This window comes from Laetiporus sulphureus (genome assembly GCF_001632365.1).
Source record: "Laetiporus sulphureus 93-53 unplaced genomic scaffold LAESUscaffold_13, whole genome shotgun sequence".
NCBI lineage: Eukaryota > Fungi > Basidiomycota > Agaricomycetes > Polyporales > Laetiporaceae > Laetiporus > Laetiporus sulphureus.
Window position 1 is genome coordinate 263,884 of NW_024468522.1, and position 13,971 is coordinate 277,854.

The 13,971-nt window shown below is 51.7% G+C and overlaps 7 protein-coding genes across 7 annotated transcripts; 6 read left to right on the top strand and 1 right to left on the bottom strand.

The window, feature by feature from the left end:
* Position 1: 1 nt before the first annotated feature.
* Positions 2-1,090, top strand: LAESUDRAFT_771110 (uncharacterized protein). Its single transcript, XM_040913791.1, has 3 exons — positions 2-730; positions 790-819; positions 872-1,090. The coding sequence occupies exon 1, from the start codon at positions 72-74 to the stop codon at positions 711-713; it is 642 nt and encodes a 213-aa protein (XP_040765638.1). The 5' UTR covers positions 2-71; the 3' UTR covers positions 714-730; positions 790-819; positions 872-1,090.
* A 307-nt stretch (positions 1,091-1,397) lies between these two features.
* Positions 1,398-2,994, top strand: LAESUDRAFT_724368 (uncharacterized protein). Its single transcript, XM_040908597.1, has 4 exons — positions 1,398-1,967; positions 2,018-2,174; positions 2,229-2,383; positions 2,433-2,994. The coding sequence occupies exons 1-4, from the start codon at positions 1,575-1,577 to the stop codon at positions 2,766-2,768; spliced, it is 1,041 nt and encodes a 346-aa protein (XP_040765639.1). The 5' UTR covers positions 1,398-1,574; the 3' UTR covers positions 2,769-2,994.
* Positions 2,995-4,450: 1,456 nt separating this feature from the next.
* Positions 4,451-5,724, top strand: LAESUDRAFT_87797 (uncharacterized protein). Its single transcript, XM_040914856.1, has 8 exons — positions 4,451-4,476; positions 4,530-4,580; positions 4,635-4,808; positions 4,862-4,940; positions 5,007-5,054; positions 5,108-5,206; positions 5,284-5,334; positions 5,388-5,724. The coding sequence occupies exons 3-8, from the start codon at positions 4,774-4,776 to the stop codon at positions 5,499-5,501; spliced, it is 426 nt and encodes a 141-aa protein (XP_040765640.1). The 5' UTR covers positions 4,451-4,476; positions 4,530-4,580; positions 4,635-4,773; the 3' UTR covers positions 5,502-5,724.
* A 777-nt stretch (positions 5,725-6,501) lies between these two features.
* On the bottom strand, positions 6,502-9,188 carry LAESUDRAFT_713223 (uncharacterized protein; the record flags this gene model as incomplete). The annotated part of the gene is made up of 13 exons (XM_040906954.1): positions 6,502-6,563; positions 6,614-6,655; positions 6,711-6,841; positions 6,898-6,943; positions 7,043-7,189; positions 7,311-7,443; positions 7,499-7,602; positions 7,745-7,841; positions 7,896-8,017; positions 8,075-8,194; positions 8,256-8,413; positions 8,469-8,595; positions 8,663-9,188. The coding sequence occupies 13 exons, from the start codon at positions 9,186-9,188 to the stop codon at positions 6,502-6,504; spliced, it is 1,815 nt and encodes a 604-aa protein (XP_040765641.1).
* A 346-nt stretch (positions 9,189-9,534) lies between these two features.
* Positions 9,535-11,684, top strand: LAESUDRAFT_724370 (CNDP dipeptidase). Its single transcript, XM_040908598.1, has 8 exons — positions 9,535-9,823; positions 9,883-10,387; positions 10,440-10,681; positions 10,735-10,941; positions 10,993-11,170; positions 11,222-11,349; positions 11,401-11,443; positions 11,495-11,684. Exons 1-8 carry the CDS (start codon positions 9,735-9,737, stop codon positions 11,546-11,548), a joined length of 1,446 nt encoding a protein of 481 aa, XP_040765642.1. The 5' UTR covers positions 9,535-9,734; the 3' UTR covers positions 11,549-11,684.
* A 758-nt stretch (positions 11,685-12,442) lies between these two features.
* Positions 12,443-12,954, top strand: LAESUDRAFT_811754 (uncharacterized protein; the record flags this gene model as incomplete). Its single annotated transcript, XM_040914344.1, has 1 exon — positions 12,443-12,954. The coding sequence occupies one exon, from the start codon at positions 12,443-12,445 to the stop codon at positions 12,941-12,943; it is 501 nt and encodes a 166-aa protein (XP_040765643.1). The 3' UTR covers positions 12,944-12,954.
* A 417-nt stretch (positions 12,955-13,371) lies between these two features.
* LAESUDRAFT_736157 (histone-fold-containing protein) lies at positions 13,372-13,936 on the top strand (the record flags this gene model as incomplete). The annotated part of the gene is made up of 3 exons (XM_040910670.1): positions 13,372-13,518; positions 13,571-13,819; positions 13,877-13,936. The coding sequence occupies 3 exons, from the start codon at positions 13,372-13,374 to the stop codon at positions 13,934-13,936; spliced, it is 456 nt and encodes a 151-aa protein (XP_040765644.1).
* Positions 13,937-13,971: the final 35 nt, after the last annotated feature.

Consider the following 13,971-nt stretch of genomic DNA (forward strand, 5'->3'; position numbering starts at 1 on the left):
TTTTCGTGGGGTTTTATATGCAGCAATATTCAACTTCAGCAAACGGATAGATCCCGGTGACTGGATTGGAGATGGACACGTCGCACGTATACCATTCGGATTGTATCTCAAATATGGTTCACTACAAGAGGCGCTGGCCACTCAATATGTGGCGAAGCATACAACTATTCCAGTCCCTGAATGTTGCTCCCGCTGGCGAAGACGGGGTCTACATGTTGATGATTCAGATGCCTGGCCAGCAGTTCGGCTTGCGTATAGGTGATCTCAACAGCCTTTCGCCTCGCCAACTGCAGGTAGTGGAGGACACGCTCCGCGACTGGTTCGACCAACTACGGTCCCTTGTTCCCCCGGATCCAGATGCAGTATGTGGGTTTGGTGGCTATTCCTTTAAAAGCTATCGCATCAGCCATATGAGGAGGGTCGGTCCTTTCCGCTCGCAGAAAGAATTTCATATGAAACTTTTGGAGAACTACGAGGACGAACTCGGTGAAATAGCGTCTGCTAGCCACTCAAAACCTCATCGGATCTGCTTCACCCATATCGATTTCGAATGCGCGGGATGGATGCCGGAGTATTGGGAGTATACTTACGTGCTGTATATCCAATATCCGCACTACAAGGAATGGTGCGATCTCTTTACACGCATTTTTCCTCAATATTCCACTGAGCTTGAGGTCGAATATCGATTGTGGGAGTTCGCTTTTCCGTGGTAGACGAAGTTGTTCACGCGGTACGTATCCTTTTCAGAAGCAGTCTTGCTTGGTTGCTCAATCTGCATGGTCCACGCAGGGCTCTGAATGCTGGAACGATTTGCTACATGTGAGTGCGCAGATACCCGAAAACATGTGTTGTGAATCGACACATATCTCAGGCTCCTGGATTTCTCGCTATGCGGATTGACAAATTCGCCTGCGAAGTAGGTTGCCATAAGTCGATGTGATGTTTTTTGCAAGGCAATATTCCGCGCTGGCGTATCCTTTGCTTCATGTTCTTCTGACCTAACTTAGTTATTGTATGGTTGCGTGCGACGATGTTACTTCACTCTTCCTTTCATATATATGCGACAGTCTTGTCTATATATCATAACGGGCTATCCACATGGTGAGAAGATAACGCATGGATAGACGTCGTTGAGAAAACGAGAGACGGTAGACTTCGGAAAGTCATGGCCGGTTAACACCGCAGACATGAAAGCGTTTGCGACCGTTACTTAATGACACGAAAATTGTAATTGACTGCCTTTTTGGGAAATAAAGTTGCCTAATTAGGGCATAGTGTTGCATAGGTCACACTTTAGAACACATTTTCAGTGTATTTGCAGCGGGAATAAATGCCTTCATGCCTGCAGTGTAAGCTTTCAAGCTCAGTTTGGGCGCCTGTTCGCGAGATTTGACCCGATCTGTTTCAAGTTAGGCTTGACATCATGCCTCCCTTGTCCCTCAATTGAGGGATCACTAGTTTGAGCTCACTCTCTTTCGTTGACCATTGATCTAACTTGAACTGAAGTTGACAATTGCTGGATTTGTCACTGGAGGATCCCTGCTACTTAGTTGCTGCAAAATCCCTGCTGAGCGATGCCTTTCGGAGAAGTGGTCTGCGGCTCTCCTGGAAGCGGGAAATCTACCTATTGCTATGGCAAACACCAACTGTTCACTGCTCTCAACCGACCGATCTCCATTGTGAACCTCGATCCTGCGAACGACAACATCCCATATCCATGCGCCATCGACATCTCGTCGCTGATCACTCTGGAGGATGTCATGAACGAACACGGCCTCGGGCCAAACGGGGGCATGCTCTACTGCATGGAATACCTGGAGGCGAACTACGACTGGCTGGAGGATAGGCTGAAGGAGCTGGGCAACGACGCATATATCCTGTTCGACCTGCCAGGCCAGGTCGAGCTGAGCACGAACCATGAGAGCGTGAAGAACATCGTGCACAAACTGGCCAAGAGCGGCTTCCGCGTACGTACTGCCTGTCGTTGCTCCATGCCAACTGACACAGAGCTCGTCAGCTAGCCGCAGTCCACCTATGCGACGCGCACTACGTGACAGATGCGGCAAAGTATGTCTCGGTGCTGATGCTGGCGTTGCGAGCGATGCTTCACCTCGAGCTTCCTCACGTCAACGTGCTGTCCAAAATCGACCTCATTCAGCAATACGGCGATTTAGGTGCGTGCCGGGTCTATTATATCGAACCCATACGTCCCGTTGACGCATGTACAGACTTCAACCTCGAATTCTACACTGAAGTGCAAGACCTGTCCTACCTGGAGAACGCCCTTTCCGCATCTTCACCACGCTACAAAGATTTGAACATGGCCATATGTTCCCTCGTCGAAGATTTCGGGCTTGTAGGCTTCGAAACACTCGCAGTGGAGGTACGCTCCTCGCTCAGTCCTCTTCCAACTGAGTCTTACCTGTTCCCAGGACAAGGAGTCCATGCTGCATCTCTCACGCGTCATTGACAAAGCCACGGGCTGCGTCTTCGTTCCGCCACCGGAAGCCAAGCAGCCCCCGGGTACGGTCGAGGCGAAAGGTGTTCCGGCGACAGCGCGGCCAAACGTACACGCACTCTTCACCAGCGCTGCCGGGCCAATGCAGGGCCCGAGAAGCGATGTGAGAGACGTGCAGGAGCGATGGGTTGACGCCAAGGAGGAGTGGGATGCTTGGGAGAAGGCGCAGTGGAGGAAGGAAGGACAAATGGTTCAGGAGGCTGCACGGAAAAGTAAGATACGAGAAAGAGGTGCAAGGGAGAAAACGTGATTGACCGAAAAGCAAGTTTGACTTCTGCGGTCTGTCCGAGTATAACGTTGTCGATGGCCTCTACCGTGAGTGGCAGGGAAGATTCATTTAGAGGCTTCAGTGTCGAAGTTAGCATGTTTCCTGCTTTGGTCCGAATTTTGAAGTCCTGGTAAAAGTTGGGAGGATATTAATGGTATGAATCATGTATATCTTATTGCAGGATGGACATTTTGAACAGTCTACGAGCTCGACGCACGCTAGATCATTGTCACTGCATGCATTTAAGCCTCATGCACATGCGTCAAGTCGAACGTGAACTCTGCCGTTTTGGGCCACCCGTTCAGTTCCGCCCTCGCGGCGCGCCTCCTCACGACTTTCTGTGACTCCGTCTGCCAGCTCTGGGGAATTGCTGCTCCGTCTTCTGTCTTCAATTTTCTCCCGGGAATTTCGTTTGAGACCTCACAAATTGACTCGTTCATGATTGACTCCATTGCGTAATCGATCTCAAAGTAGGCGTCGGCGTCTCCGTTCTCACTAAGCCTCGAAGGATCATCGACAGCTACACAGGCAATCTGGACGATTTGGATGGGGTTCGGGCCCGTCATCATCCTCAACTGGCTCCCTCCCCCCCGGGATTAGTGCAATTGTTAGGACAACTTTTACACAAGGAACTCTTCTTTCAATTCAGTCGTATTCTTGTCCCGTCCATGAAAGAAGATTCGTTCACCAGATCTGTCCTCTATCCCGCCCCTCTGGTGCCGACATGCCCTCTTACTTCATTAGCGAAGAGATAACAGTACTACAAGGTGTACTCCAACTCTCGTCCTCAGCCAGATCGCTCACTGGCCGTTGGAATCTGGATATGCCCGCAACACGTTAGACCCCAGGGATTGCACAGCCATCACCGTGGTTGTCCTTTGAATGCGGAATGTGAACGTATGGCAATGAACACATTTGAACGTCATAACCGGGCTTCATCAGATAAATCACTCGCAGAAACACCTTGGTGTCTCGCTTAGATGATTGTAAAGCGGACATGGAACGCGGGTCCATATTGTGCTACCGGCTGATCAACACGCAGTCCGGGTCTGCGATGTGCTGTATTCGACATCATGTCGCGATTCACGAGCTGACGCCCTTCTTGCGTTTGTTGGACCACCGCCTCCGTTTCGTTGAGGAAGACAAGACGGCGGGGTGCACAAACACGCGCCGTGCCCTACGTGAATGTCAGCATGCTGAAGATCGGAGTGGCAACAGTAAGCGATATGCTTTGTCTGTTGCTGAGGGAACTGATATCCTGCAAGGCAAGGCTGGCATTCGTGGCAAGTAACGATGTTAGTGAAGCTTTATCTCATGCACTGATGAATGAATCATCGCATCAGATCGAAGGGGAACTTCCTTGATGGAACCACATGAAGTGTTATACCTAAATGCCCGGGGCCGTTCGGCGAAGCTCTCTCACTTCGGTTTCACAAATCTCATCTAGATGATCTAAGAAGGCGCCTCGACGTCGCGCGCCTCTGCTCATGACTCATGCGCGATCCTCTTGCCTTCTATTTGTTGTAATTGGCAATCTATCTCCGGAAACCTGATGGACCGGATTCATGCATCACAGCCGCCCCTAGATAAGGCGCATCCTTTTCACTCTCACTCGTGCAGTCCCGCATTTTAGGCTCACGAACCGCTGATATGCCTGCGTACACTTTCGAGCACGTAACCACGCCTTCCGGTATGCTCTATGCTCTATGTCTGCAAATAAGCAGGATTTTGACTTTTATCCAGACGAGCTCGTAGAAGCTTCGGTCGCATTGTTTGCGCAGTTGATGAGCACAGGCATGTGTAGTGGTCTGCGTTGTGGCAAATATTTTGATGCCGTTTCTTATACAGATGCCGCCATGGTCAGTCTTTGTGGAGGAGATGCGGGCAAGGTTGGCGACATGGGTCGGGCAATGCTTGAAGCAGGCATATTTGCTGCAGGCGAATATTATGTTGCAAAAGATGAGAATGGGATTTGGCAGGCTATACGATGTGGATGCCGCCAGGTCAAGAGCTGTTCAGCACGTAAGCTGCTCGTCATTGTTCAAAGGTTTCAGTTAGTTGACCTAAGTCTTCAGTCCCGAGCAGCGCGAGCTGGGGCTCAACGAGTTCATGAAAAATCTCTCTAAGGAGGGAAAAGAGTACTATAGTACTATCGTTCGTCTTGATGCTTGATTAGGTGCCAGTGTCTTTGGGACTTACTGGCTGATTCTGTCATTACAGTTATTTGCGGAGTTTCCAGCGTTCGTGAACAGTTGTCTAGGTCCCACTGTATGGTTGCTTGATGCTGTGATGCACTGGTATGCTTATCTGCATCTTCATAGGGCAAAATTGGCTCGTGGTGGCTGCACATGGCGATGGTGCGGCCAGAAAGCCAGAGGCAAGGCGTCGCCACATCATTGATTCAACTTGCCCGTGAGAAGGTAAAGTCGTGTCTCTCTGCCGGCAATTGTAACCTCGAAGGTGTAATGTGCGCTCAACTTAATCTTGTCTCATGCAGGCCAAGCAGAATGGTGAAACCCTGGCATGCAGCACAACGACGCCGACAAATGTAAGAAACGCTGATTGCGATATTTCGTTAGATGAGTGATTGACCATTAGTAGGTTATCGTGTATCGAAATATTGGCTTCGATCTTAAAGGGCAACGTATCATGCCATCGCCGTGGGGTGACTGGCCTCTATACGTATTCTCTCTCGACACGAGCCGTGCTTCCTGATGATCACTTTACTACGGAGAAGCAATGCACAACGAAACTCCGAGTGAGTTGATAGTAACTCGTTTCGCCCTGTATGGCAGCGCATCAGTAAAATGGGAGTCTCTTGATAGAACCATGATTGTCTCGCCGAGTTTCATACGATGACTTTCTTTCTGTTAGTCAAATGGAAGATGCAGCCTGTCGGGGAGGATTCTTATCGCAAAGGAAGCTCAGTTCTGGTCCTGCGCGTACACGTGTATCTCCGGCTCATCAATAGCTACTGCTTCGTAGAAGTGAGCAACGTGTTGCGGTTCTTCTTAGAACCCAAGCTTGAGAAAGCGGGTCTGAACGTTGTGGCATCACCGCCCGAGCGCTTCCCAATTTTTTCGAGTCGCATAGCGCTACCACCGCCGCGAGCGTGTATCCAAAGAGAAGACTTTACTCGAAGTGCCTTCCTCCACAGATCGTCATTTTAACGTGTGGCTAACCAGTCCACGTGGAATATAGAAACCGTCAACGCCGGGACACGTTCGATGCAGTTTGCCACGGAATACCAGACAATGACCCATATTGCCCGGATCGTCGGAGCGACCAAATTCAGCGATCCGTTCTCGAATTGCACTACTCCAAATGGAACTAGTATCCAAGGACTGGAAACTGGAGTGCACAAAGTCTGCACGAACTTGGCGTCGCTGAGAAACATGTATAATTATGAGCTCGTTGGATGGATGGCAGCATCTTGAAGAGACGTGCCATGCTGTGATCGCCTCATGCAACATCAATTTTGAGACTTCATCGGCCCGCTGTCGACTTCATCTGCGTGCTGAGAAAGTAGCAAACAGTATCTTTGGCAAATGACCTGCTCAAACACTGGTAGACGGAAGCAGTGAGATGTGTACAGGAACATATTTGTAGGAATGAAAAGTCTGCACCGTCAACTATGCGCAAAATCAACGTTCTATTCAAGAGATGATCAGCAAACCATAACAATACAGAGAAATGAAATGGGTATTTACCAGATTTATAGGGGAAATTCCGGCCCATAGTCGAGAAACAGCTCGGATCCAGCGGATATAAAACGTTCTGAAGAGGATGTCAGAGGGAGGGATCGTAGACGGCTACAACAAACTCACTGGCAAAGATGCCTATTCGGTGGTCACCGTTAACCAGGAGGACTATCAATGCAGCAAGTATGATGAGTCATAATAAAGCAGGGAGCTCAAGGCTCACTTTCAACAGAGCAGTTCGCTTGATGGGAGTGATTGATGAACCTGGCTTCGTTCCCTACAAAGGCGCTATCGACGTTCATGGACGCATTTAGTCCGTAGACGTAGCTACGTCCCCGATGGTAGGAAACTTCGCTGCCAACAGTAGATCAGATTCGCAAGTCTACACGAGATCGTTCGGTCAATCTCACCTTCGAGTGACGAACGTCGGTTCGTAGATGAGCTCGCCGACGTACTCTGAGAACAACGCATGATTATAGTGTGCACCGCGATCAAGATGGAGAATGATACCTGTGATCAAGTCCCCCTCCGAGGCGGACTCGAGGAGGAACACACCAAGACCGAAGCTGCCTCGCTTGACTTCAACTTTCTGAACATAGCACGTCAGTTCGTCAAGCTGCATGCAACGCTGACTGGTACTAATACTCGCTTTGACATGCCCCTTTTGCAATCGAGAGTTGCAGCAGACGTTCTTTTCTGAGTCTGCGTGTTCGTGATCAATCATCTTATAAGAGATCGCTCGGCGAAGAATGCAGCTTCTCACTCCTGAGTCACATTGGGGTCAGCTTTGCACGCAATGAAAAGGTCGGAGCATGGAGCCTACTGTATATCGCACGTGGAGCAAAGCTCTGGATCGCATTCGCGATTAGTTTGACGGCACGGGCAGCGACCAGCGAGGCACATTTGCGGTTTTGAACCTTTCCTGCCGCAACGGCATCCAGTCCAACGAATGACACCTGTCGTCAGTCCAGGTCAGTTTTTGATGGCAGATGTACAACAATACGCTCGTACAGTCAATGTCGCAACGGCAATTTCTCGAACAGCGTACACCGTTTCGGAAGCAAGGACAGTCGTTCGCTCGATTGCAGGGTCCGTTATGGTTACATGGATGTTCGCTGGAGAAGGTGTGAGCACGTTATGCCATCAAAAAATTTGCGGGAGAAACGTACGGTGTAAAATCCGTGGGATTGTCATCGACTTCGATGCATTAGTCAGATAAGTGGCTTCATCCAATATTTGAGCTTGAATGTCGCTCACCGAATTCAAACGGCAGTTCCGGACTTCGAGTACCAAGTTCCCAGTCCGTATCGTCGAAAGGCGTACTCATCCCAGGAGACTTGCAGATCGTTGCTACCTGAAATTATTCGAGTCATCTCCATCGAAAGAGAGGCAATGAGAAATGTCCTACCTCGTTGCATGGTTTGCGGCAAAGGGCAGCGAGCTCGCACTCGCTCGCACCGGGGAAAATATGCAGGAACGTTCGCAGATTTTTGACATCTACAGAGCTCCATGGTATGACGTCTTCGATGCCTTAAGTCGTTTCAAGATGGAATACATTCTGGAACGCAGAGCAACCCATGTTCATACCTTTGAAATTCAGATGGCAACCACGGCCACACGCTATGGCTTCTGGATCATCAGCAAGCGCATGCAGAGAGACGTTCCGGAAACGATTGTCGTGTAGACTCAATGTGACCTGCTGGAAATCTGTACGCGATTAAAAAAAATCCGTCAGAAGATGTAGTCTTATAAAGGAAGATCAACATACCATGAGATAGACAATGAGCTTGCACACAATTGAGATTAGGGCAGAACAGCGTTAATTCTTCCTGGAGGAGAGTAGTTAAATTCCGAGCATCAGGCACCAGCGTCCTCGCGACAGAGGAGATAAATGGCTTCAGGGCATCGGACCAATGAGCTAGATCGCTGAAGTAAGGAGTCAGTAGCTATATGCGGCCAAAATTGCTACATGTGCACCCACTTCTGGGAACCCGTCCAAATTGCCCCTGGAGTGGAAGAATATGTGCCCAGCCGAATTGGAAGAACGGCAGTCTCATCAATATGAGCAGTTGATATGCCAAAGTGAAGGCTGAGTCGACGAGCGCTCTCTAGTACGATGCAGAGGACTATCTTATAAGTGCGCGTTGCATATGAGGTGACGGGGAACAGACTTACGGTTCGGGTCTTTGGAATTTGTCTGCCATGCCAAGGTATCATATTCGAGCATATGGTTTCGAGCGTCGAAGAAGGAGTCGTCGGCAAATGGAACGAATGGCATGTCGCTTGAGTCATCTCCGTGCAAGATATTGATATTGATGGGGGCGCAAGACTCGTACGTATTGCATGGCTCGACGATCCCTACATCCACAGACTCGAAAATTGTCAAGGTTTCGACAGCAAAGGATCCGTTGTCTCCGATGTTGTACATTGTAAATAAGCATTCTGTGTCGTCTTCGGTGGTCTCGGCGGAGGCATCCGGAGTGGCCGGTCTGTCGAGTGGCAGGCTCAAGTCAACGTCTGGAGTAGCAAAAAGGCGTTTTCTTCCGAAAGCAGGAGAGCAGGCCAGGGAAACAATTGATAATTTGGAGTGTTCTTGTTCCCATGAATAGAACTCGTTCCAAACCGCGTCGAAAACGGACTGTACCCGCTCAGTAGTGCGTTCCAGAGCATCGAGTTCGAGAGAATTGGATTTTGCGATCATCGGAGAAGGTGCTAGAAAGCCGTACTCTCAATAGTACGCGCGAGGATGAGATGCTGTAGTGGGTATTACACAAGGTCATGTAAGTGGCTATAATCAACTCACCTTGCAAATTGAACAACACGTTAGCGCTGTGGCCGAGGCTGAGCACTTGACAGTGTTTCCACAATTTTCGTGAGCGTTTCTCGCCTATAAACGATCAAAAGGCATCGAAACATAATAATTTTTTTCGATCTCGACCTGTGCGACTGTCGGTAATTCCGAGATTAACGCTCTCCGAGTCATTATGAGATATCATGTTGAGAGTGGTTTTCTCACCCAGACTTTGCCCTCGACGCGCGATCTCTGCCACAACGCTATGCTGATCTCTTCTCAGCAGTCGTAGAAGAAGGAGATAGCCTGCAACTCGCCTACAAAAATATGTTGATGCTGTCGAGAGTAGGATCACTACACCTGCCTTTTCAGGGACGTCGAGTAGCCATTCAAATTAGTCGAATTCGCGCCTCTCATATCATCTCTCGGCCACTCTCATCGTCGCGATCTCTCAGCATGCCGGCCCCAGACAAGTTCCTCAGCTTCATCGACGAGCATGCAGACAAGTTCATCAAGCGTCTCGGGGAGGCCGTCGCAATTCCCAGGTCAGTATACATCAGCCGAGGCGTCGCACGTTGATCCCGACCCATCGCACGGCCACCAGCATAAGCGGCGATGCGGCCCACCGGCAGGACGTCTTCAAGATGGGCAACTGGCTGCAGGGCCAGCTGAACACCGTCGGCGTGCAGACGAAGCTCGTCGACCTCGGCAAGCACGTCATGGACGGCCAGGAGCTGCAGCTGCCGCCCGCGATCCTGGGGCGGATCGGCGACGATTCGAAGAAGAAGACCGTGCTCATTTACGGACACTACGACGTGCAGCCTGCTGAGCTGAGCGATGGCTGGGATACGGAGCCGTTCAAGCTCGTCGTGGACGAGGCGAGCGGCCGGCTGATCGGGCGCGGCGCGACGGACGACAAGGGGCCTATCCTGGGATGGCTCAACGTGCTCGAGGCGCACAAGACGCTTGGACTGGAGCTTCCTGTGAACCTGCGCTTCTGCTTTGAAGGAATGGAGGAGAGCGGGAGCGAAGGCCTGGATGATCTGATCAAGTCTGAGGTGGCGAAGGGCAAGGACGGTTGGTTTGACGGAGTCGACTGTGTCTGCATCGTGAGTTTTCGCGGTTCCACTCGTTACCTCCCTCATTCACTCCTCCTGCCAGTCGGACAACTACTGGCTTAACAATCGTACGCCATGCATTACGTACGGTCTTCGCGGAATTGCCTACTTCAAGGTGACCGTGTCCGGCCCGACACGCGACCTCCACTCTGGTATCTTTGGGCGGACGGTATATGAGCCGATGACGGCCCTCGTTGCTCTCATGAGCAAGCTGGTCGCTCCCGACGGCACCATCCTCGTCCCAGGTGTTGAGGATTTGGTACCAAATGCCACCGACGAAGAAATGTGCGTCTCAATGTGTCTCGGTGCGATGATACTGTTCGACTGAAAGCGCTCAGAGCGATCTATAATAAGCTGGATTACTCTGTTCAGGACGTGGAGCAGGCTGCGGGCGCGCCTATCGCCATCTCCTCGGACAAGGCTACGGTGATTATGGGCCGCATGCGCATGCCTTCTCTCTCCCTGCACGGCATTGAGGGCGCGTTCTCCGGTGCGGGTGGAAAGACTGTCATTCCCGCAAGCGTCTCGGGCAAGTTCAGTATCCGGTAAGGGCTCCGAGAGATTCTCTCCTGAGCATGCTCTTACCGTGAATAAAGTCTGGTCCCACCCCAGACGCCCGAGGACATCGCAACGCTCGTGGAGAAGTACCTCAAGGACGAGTTTGCAAAGCTCAATACGAAGGCGACGCTCAAGATTGAGAACCTGCACGGTGGTAAGCCATGGGTCGCTGACCACAAGCACTGGAATTTCGAAGCGGCAAAGATTGCAACCAGGGTTCGCGAACTCGTTTCGTGGACTTTGTACATGTACTGACCGCCGTCGCAGGCCGTCTACAACAGGGACCCTGACCTTACCCGTGAAGGTGGCTCAATCCCTGTGACGCTCACCTTCGCTGACAGTCTTGGTGTCAACGTCCTTTTGTTGCCCATGGGTCGTGGCGACGACGGCGCTCAGTAAGTGGTCCGAGTGCGTCGTGTTCAGCATGAACCTCATGCCTTTGGCAGCTCGACAAATGAGAAGCTCGACCGATCGAATTTCCTCAAAGGCGTATGTCTGCTTTCTACAACATGCGTCATGTAACTGATATCATCGTTACAGAGCAAACTCTTGGGAACCTATCTGTACGAGGTCGGTGCGATCGCAACTGCTTGAATCGGTAAATCTGAAGGACCACCTTTGTGAATGGCGGGGTTTTTGTGCATCTGTGTGTTTGAATAGCTTGCAAATGTATGAACTGCTGTATCGATATACAAGTTGTGACATTGGTCTGAAGGAGCAAGGAAAGCCGTCGAAGGTATCTGGACTGAAAAGCATGCGGTGACTAGATTATTGAACCCCACTTTTTTTTTTTTTGTTTTTTTTGAGTACAACATGCAGGGTAGCATTGAGCCGCGATAGCAGCTCTACGACTAGTGGTATATACAAAGATGAGGACACGTGAAAATGAGATGGTCCCGGACACGCGAAGGACTATGCGCACGTGGAGCGAAAGAATGATATAGCGAAATGCGGGGGAAAGCGGTAAGGGGCGAGAAGACCCTGGCGCATAGAAACTATGAAACGCATACCATCTCGCCACGAGCCCCACCCGCTCGAAACATTCCAGTCAGTATGGGCCTCCTCCCCGGGTCCCTAATCCCGCGGTGTTTCAGTGCCCCACCAGGCCACCGCACGACTTCAAAGGGTGTCGACGGGAACCCGCTTGAATGGCCATCGACAGGCCAGTTGAAGAAGGGTTTGGCTAGGTGAGTGAGGGTCAGGATGGTCAAGTCCTGTGCGTAGGCGTGTTGCTGAGTTCGACTGGGGCGGTTGCTGACACTATAGAAAAGAATGGAAAGATATCGAAGAAATCTATAGGCTCATGGCGTTGGAACGCCCCCGTTGCTCAGGATGGCGATAATTTTTCGTGGTCGGGCAGGATGCGCTGTCGCTGGCGTGGCGTCCACCACAGTTGATGCATTTGAAATGGCCGCAGGTTGTAACCAGGCCCGTGCTCGCCTAGAGGGTGTTGCACGCCTGGCAGACATCTTGGTGTGAGTCGTCGCGATGGTTGACGCTGCCGCAAAGGCGGCAGGCCGGTTTCCTGTTCTTGGTCGGGCAGGTGGACTTGCGATGTCCCATGCGCCAGCAGTGTGTGCATTGAGCAAAGATCGGGCGGTCGACGTACTCTTTAACGGAGAGACGTTGGCAGTCCAGGAAGACAAACCGGGAGCCCTTGGCGAGGAGCTGGGATGCAATAGTGCCGTTCGGATCCTCGACGGCAAACATAAGTGGGGCCCGTTCCTTCTGCGCGAGTTGATCGGCCGGGCAGAGATACCGTGGAATAACCGAGAAGTGGGCACCAGCGAGAACAGGATTGACCTTGAGGTGGGCACAAAGCTGCTCACCGGTTTAAGTGGGTTGATCGGGCGAAGGACGGGTGAGAGAGCCAGGGATGAAGAATTTCGACCAGCGCACAACTGGGCGCATGTCCGACTGACCACCTGTAGCCGGGACAGGAACGTCCAGCACCGAACGAACGATGGATGCGGCCTCTTCGATGAGTGATTGGGGGGTCGATGTTGCCCACTGGAACGCAAGCTTGCGAGCGGGCGTGAAAGTGACGGCGAAAAGGACAATCCCCTTGAATGAGGGTATTGAACCCCACATAGCACTCTAATGTACGCGAGCCCCTTTATGGATATGTTTCTCTCAGCGTCCGCCACGGGATGCTGGCCCGCTGTGGCCACCAATGAACGCGTCGACCGCAGAGTTCGCGTCGATCGTATACGAACTACTCCTGATCACGTGCCCGCCGCGTCTTCCTGCGAGATTGTTCGCACCGCCGCCTTCGCACGCGATGAACCTGCTACAAGCAACTCTCGAGACCAGCAGTCTCGCGTTGAACGACACAGCGCACCTCAATTCCCTGCGTTGTCACTGACTGGACAATTTGCGCTCGCGGAAGAGGCGGCGACCAGCACTGGCATATCATCATGTCGGAATCATTCGCGCCTCTGAACATTGCTCCCCAAGATGACGGCACGGGAGTCATTGCGCCGTCCTCAGCAGACGCACCAGAGCCTGCGCCGATTACTGAGCAGGAGGTCGGCGAGTACCGCGAGCAGGACCGCTTCCTCCCCGTACGTCGCATCCCACACCCCCAATGCTTTCGCCCACTGACTCCGCACGCAGATCGCGAACGTTTCGCGCATCATGAAGGCTGCCGTGCCGGGCACGGCGAAGATCTCGAAAGAGGCGAAGGAGTGCGTGCAGGAGTGCGTCTCCGAGTTTATCAGCTTCATCACGTCCGAGGCTGCGGAGAAGTGCCAGATGGAGAAGCGCAAGACGATTGGGGGCGAGGACATCCTCTATGCGATGGTCACGCTTGGCTTTGAGAACTATGCGGAGACGTTGAAGATTCACCTCGCGAAGCTGCGGCAGGTGTGTGCTTCTGTGTTTGAACGGTGGTGGTTGACTGACAACGGGTGGCTTTTGAAGCATCAGGCCACTGCCAATAGCGAGAAACGAGAAACTGGCGAGACGCACGGAGAGGAATGATCAGATATCCATTGGACACGTTTGTGCGACATTCC

Excerpts from the sequence above, each read along its gene's own strand:
- LAESUDRAFT_87797 (XM_040914856.1), top strand. The coding sequence starts at position 4,774 with ATGTGGATGCCGCCAGGTCAAGAGCTGTTCAGCAC. Across the intron at positions 4,941-5,006 it reads AAGAGTACTATAGTACTATC|TTATTTGCGGAGTTTCCAGC; the intron begins GTTCGTCTTGAT and ends CTGTCATTACAG. Across the intron at positions 5,055-5,107 it reads ACAGTTGTCTAGGTCCCACT|GGCAAAATTGGCTCGTGGTG; the intron begins GTATGGTTGCTT and ends GCATCTTCATAG.
- LAESUDRAFT_724368 (XM_040908597.1), top strand. The coding sequence starts at position 1,575 with ATGCCTTTCGGAGAAGTGGTCTGCGGCTCTCCTGGAAGCGGGAAATCT. Across the intron at positions 1,968-2,017 it reads TGGCCAAGAGCGGCTTCCGC|CTAGCCGCAGTCCACCTATG; the intron begins GTACGTACTGCC and ends AGAGCTCGTCAG. Across the intron at positions 2,384-2,432 it reads TCGAAACACTCGCAGTGGAG|GACAAGGAGTCCATGCTGCA; the intron begins GTACGCTCCTCG and ends ACCTGTTCCCAG.
- LAESUDRAFT_771110 (XM_040913791.1), top strand. The coding sequence starts at position 72 with ATGGACACGTCGCACGTATACCATTCGGATTGTATCTCAAATATGGTT.
- LAESUDRAFT_724370 (XM_040908598.1), top strand. The coding sequence starts at position 9,735 with ATGCCGGCCCCAGACAAGTTCCTCAGCTTCATCGACGAGCATGCAGAC. Across the intron at positions 9,824-9,882 it reads GAGGCCGTCGCAATTCCCAG|CATAAGCGGCGATGCGGCCC; the intron begins GTCAGTATACAT and ends CACGGCCACCAG. Across the intron at positions 10,682-10,734 it reads AATGCCACCGACGAAGAAAT|AGCGATCTATAATAAGCTGG; the intron begins GTGCGTCTCAAT and ends GAAAGCGCTCAG.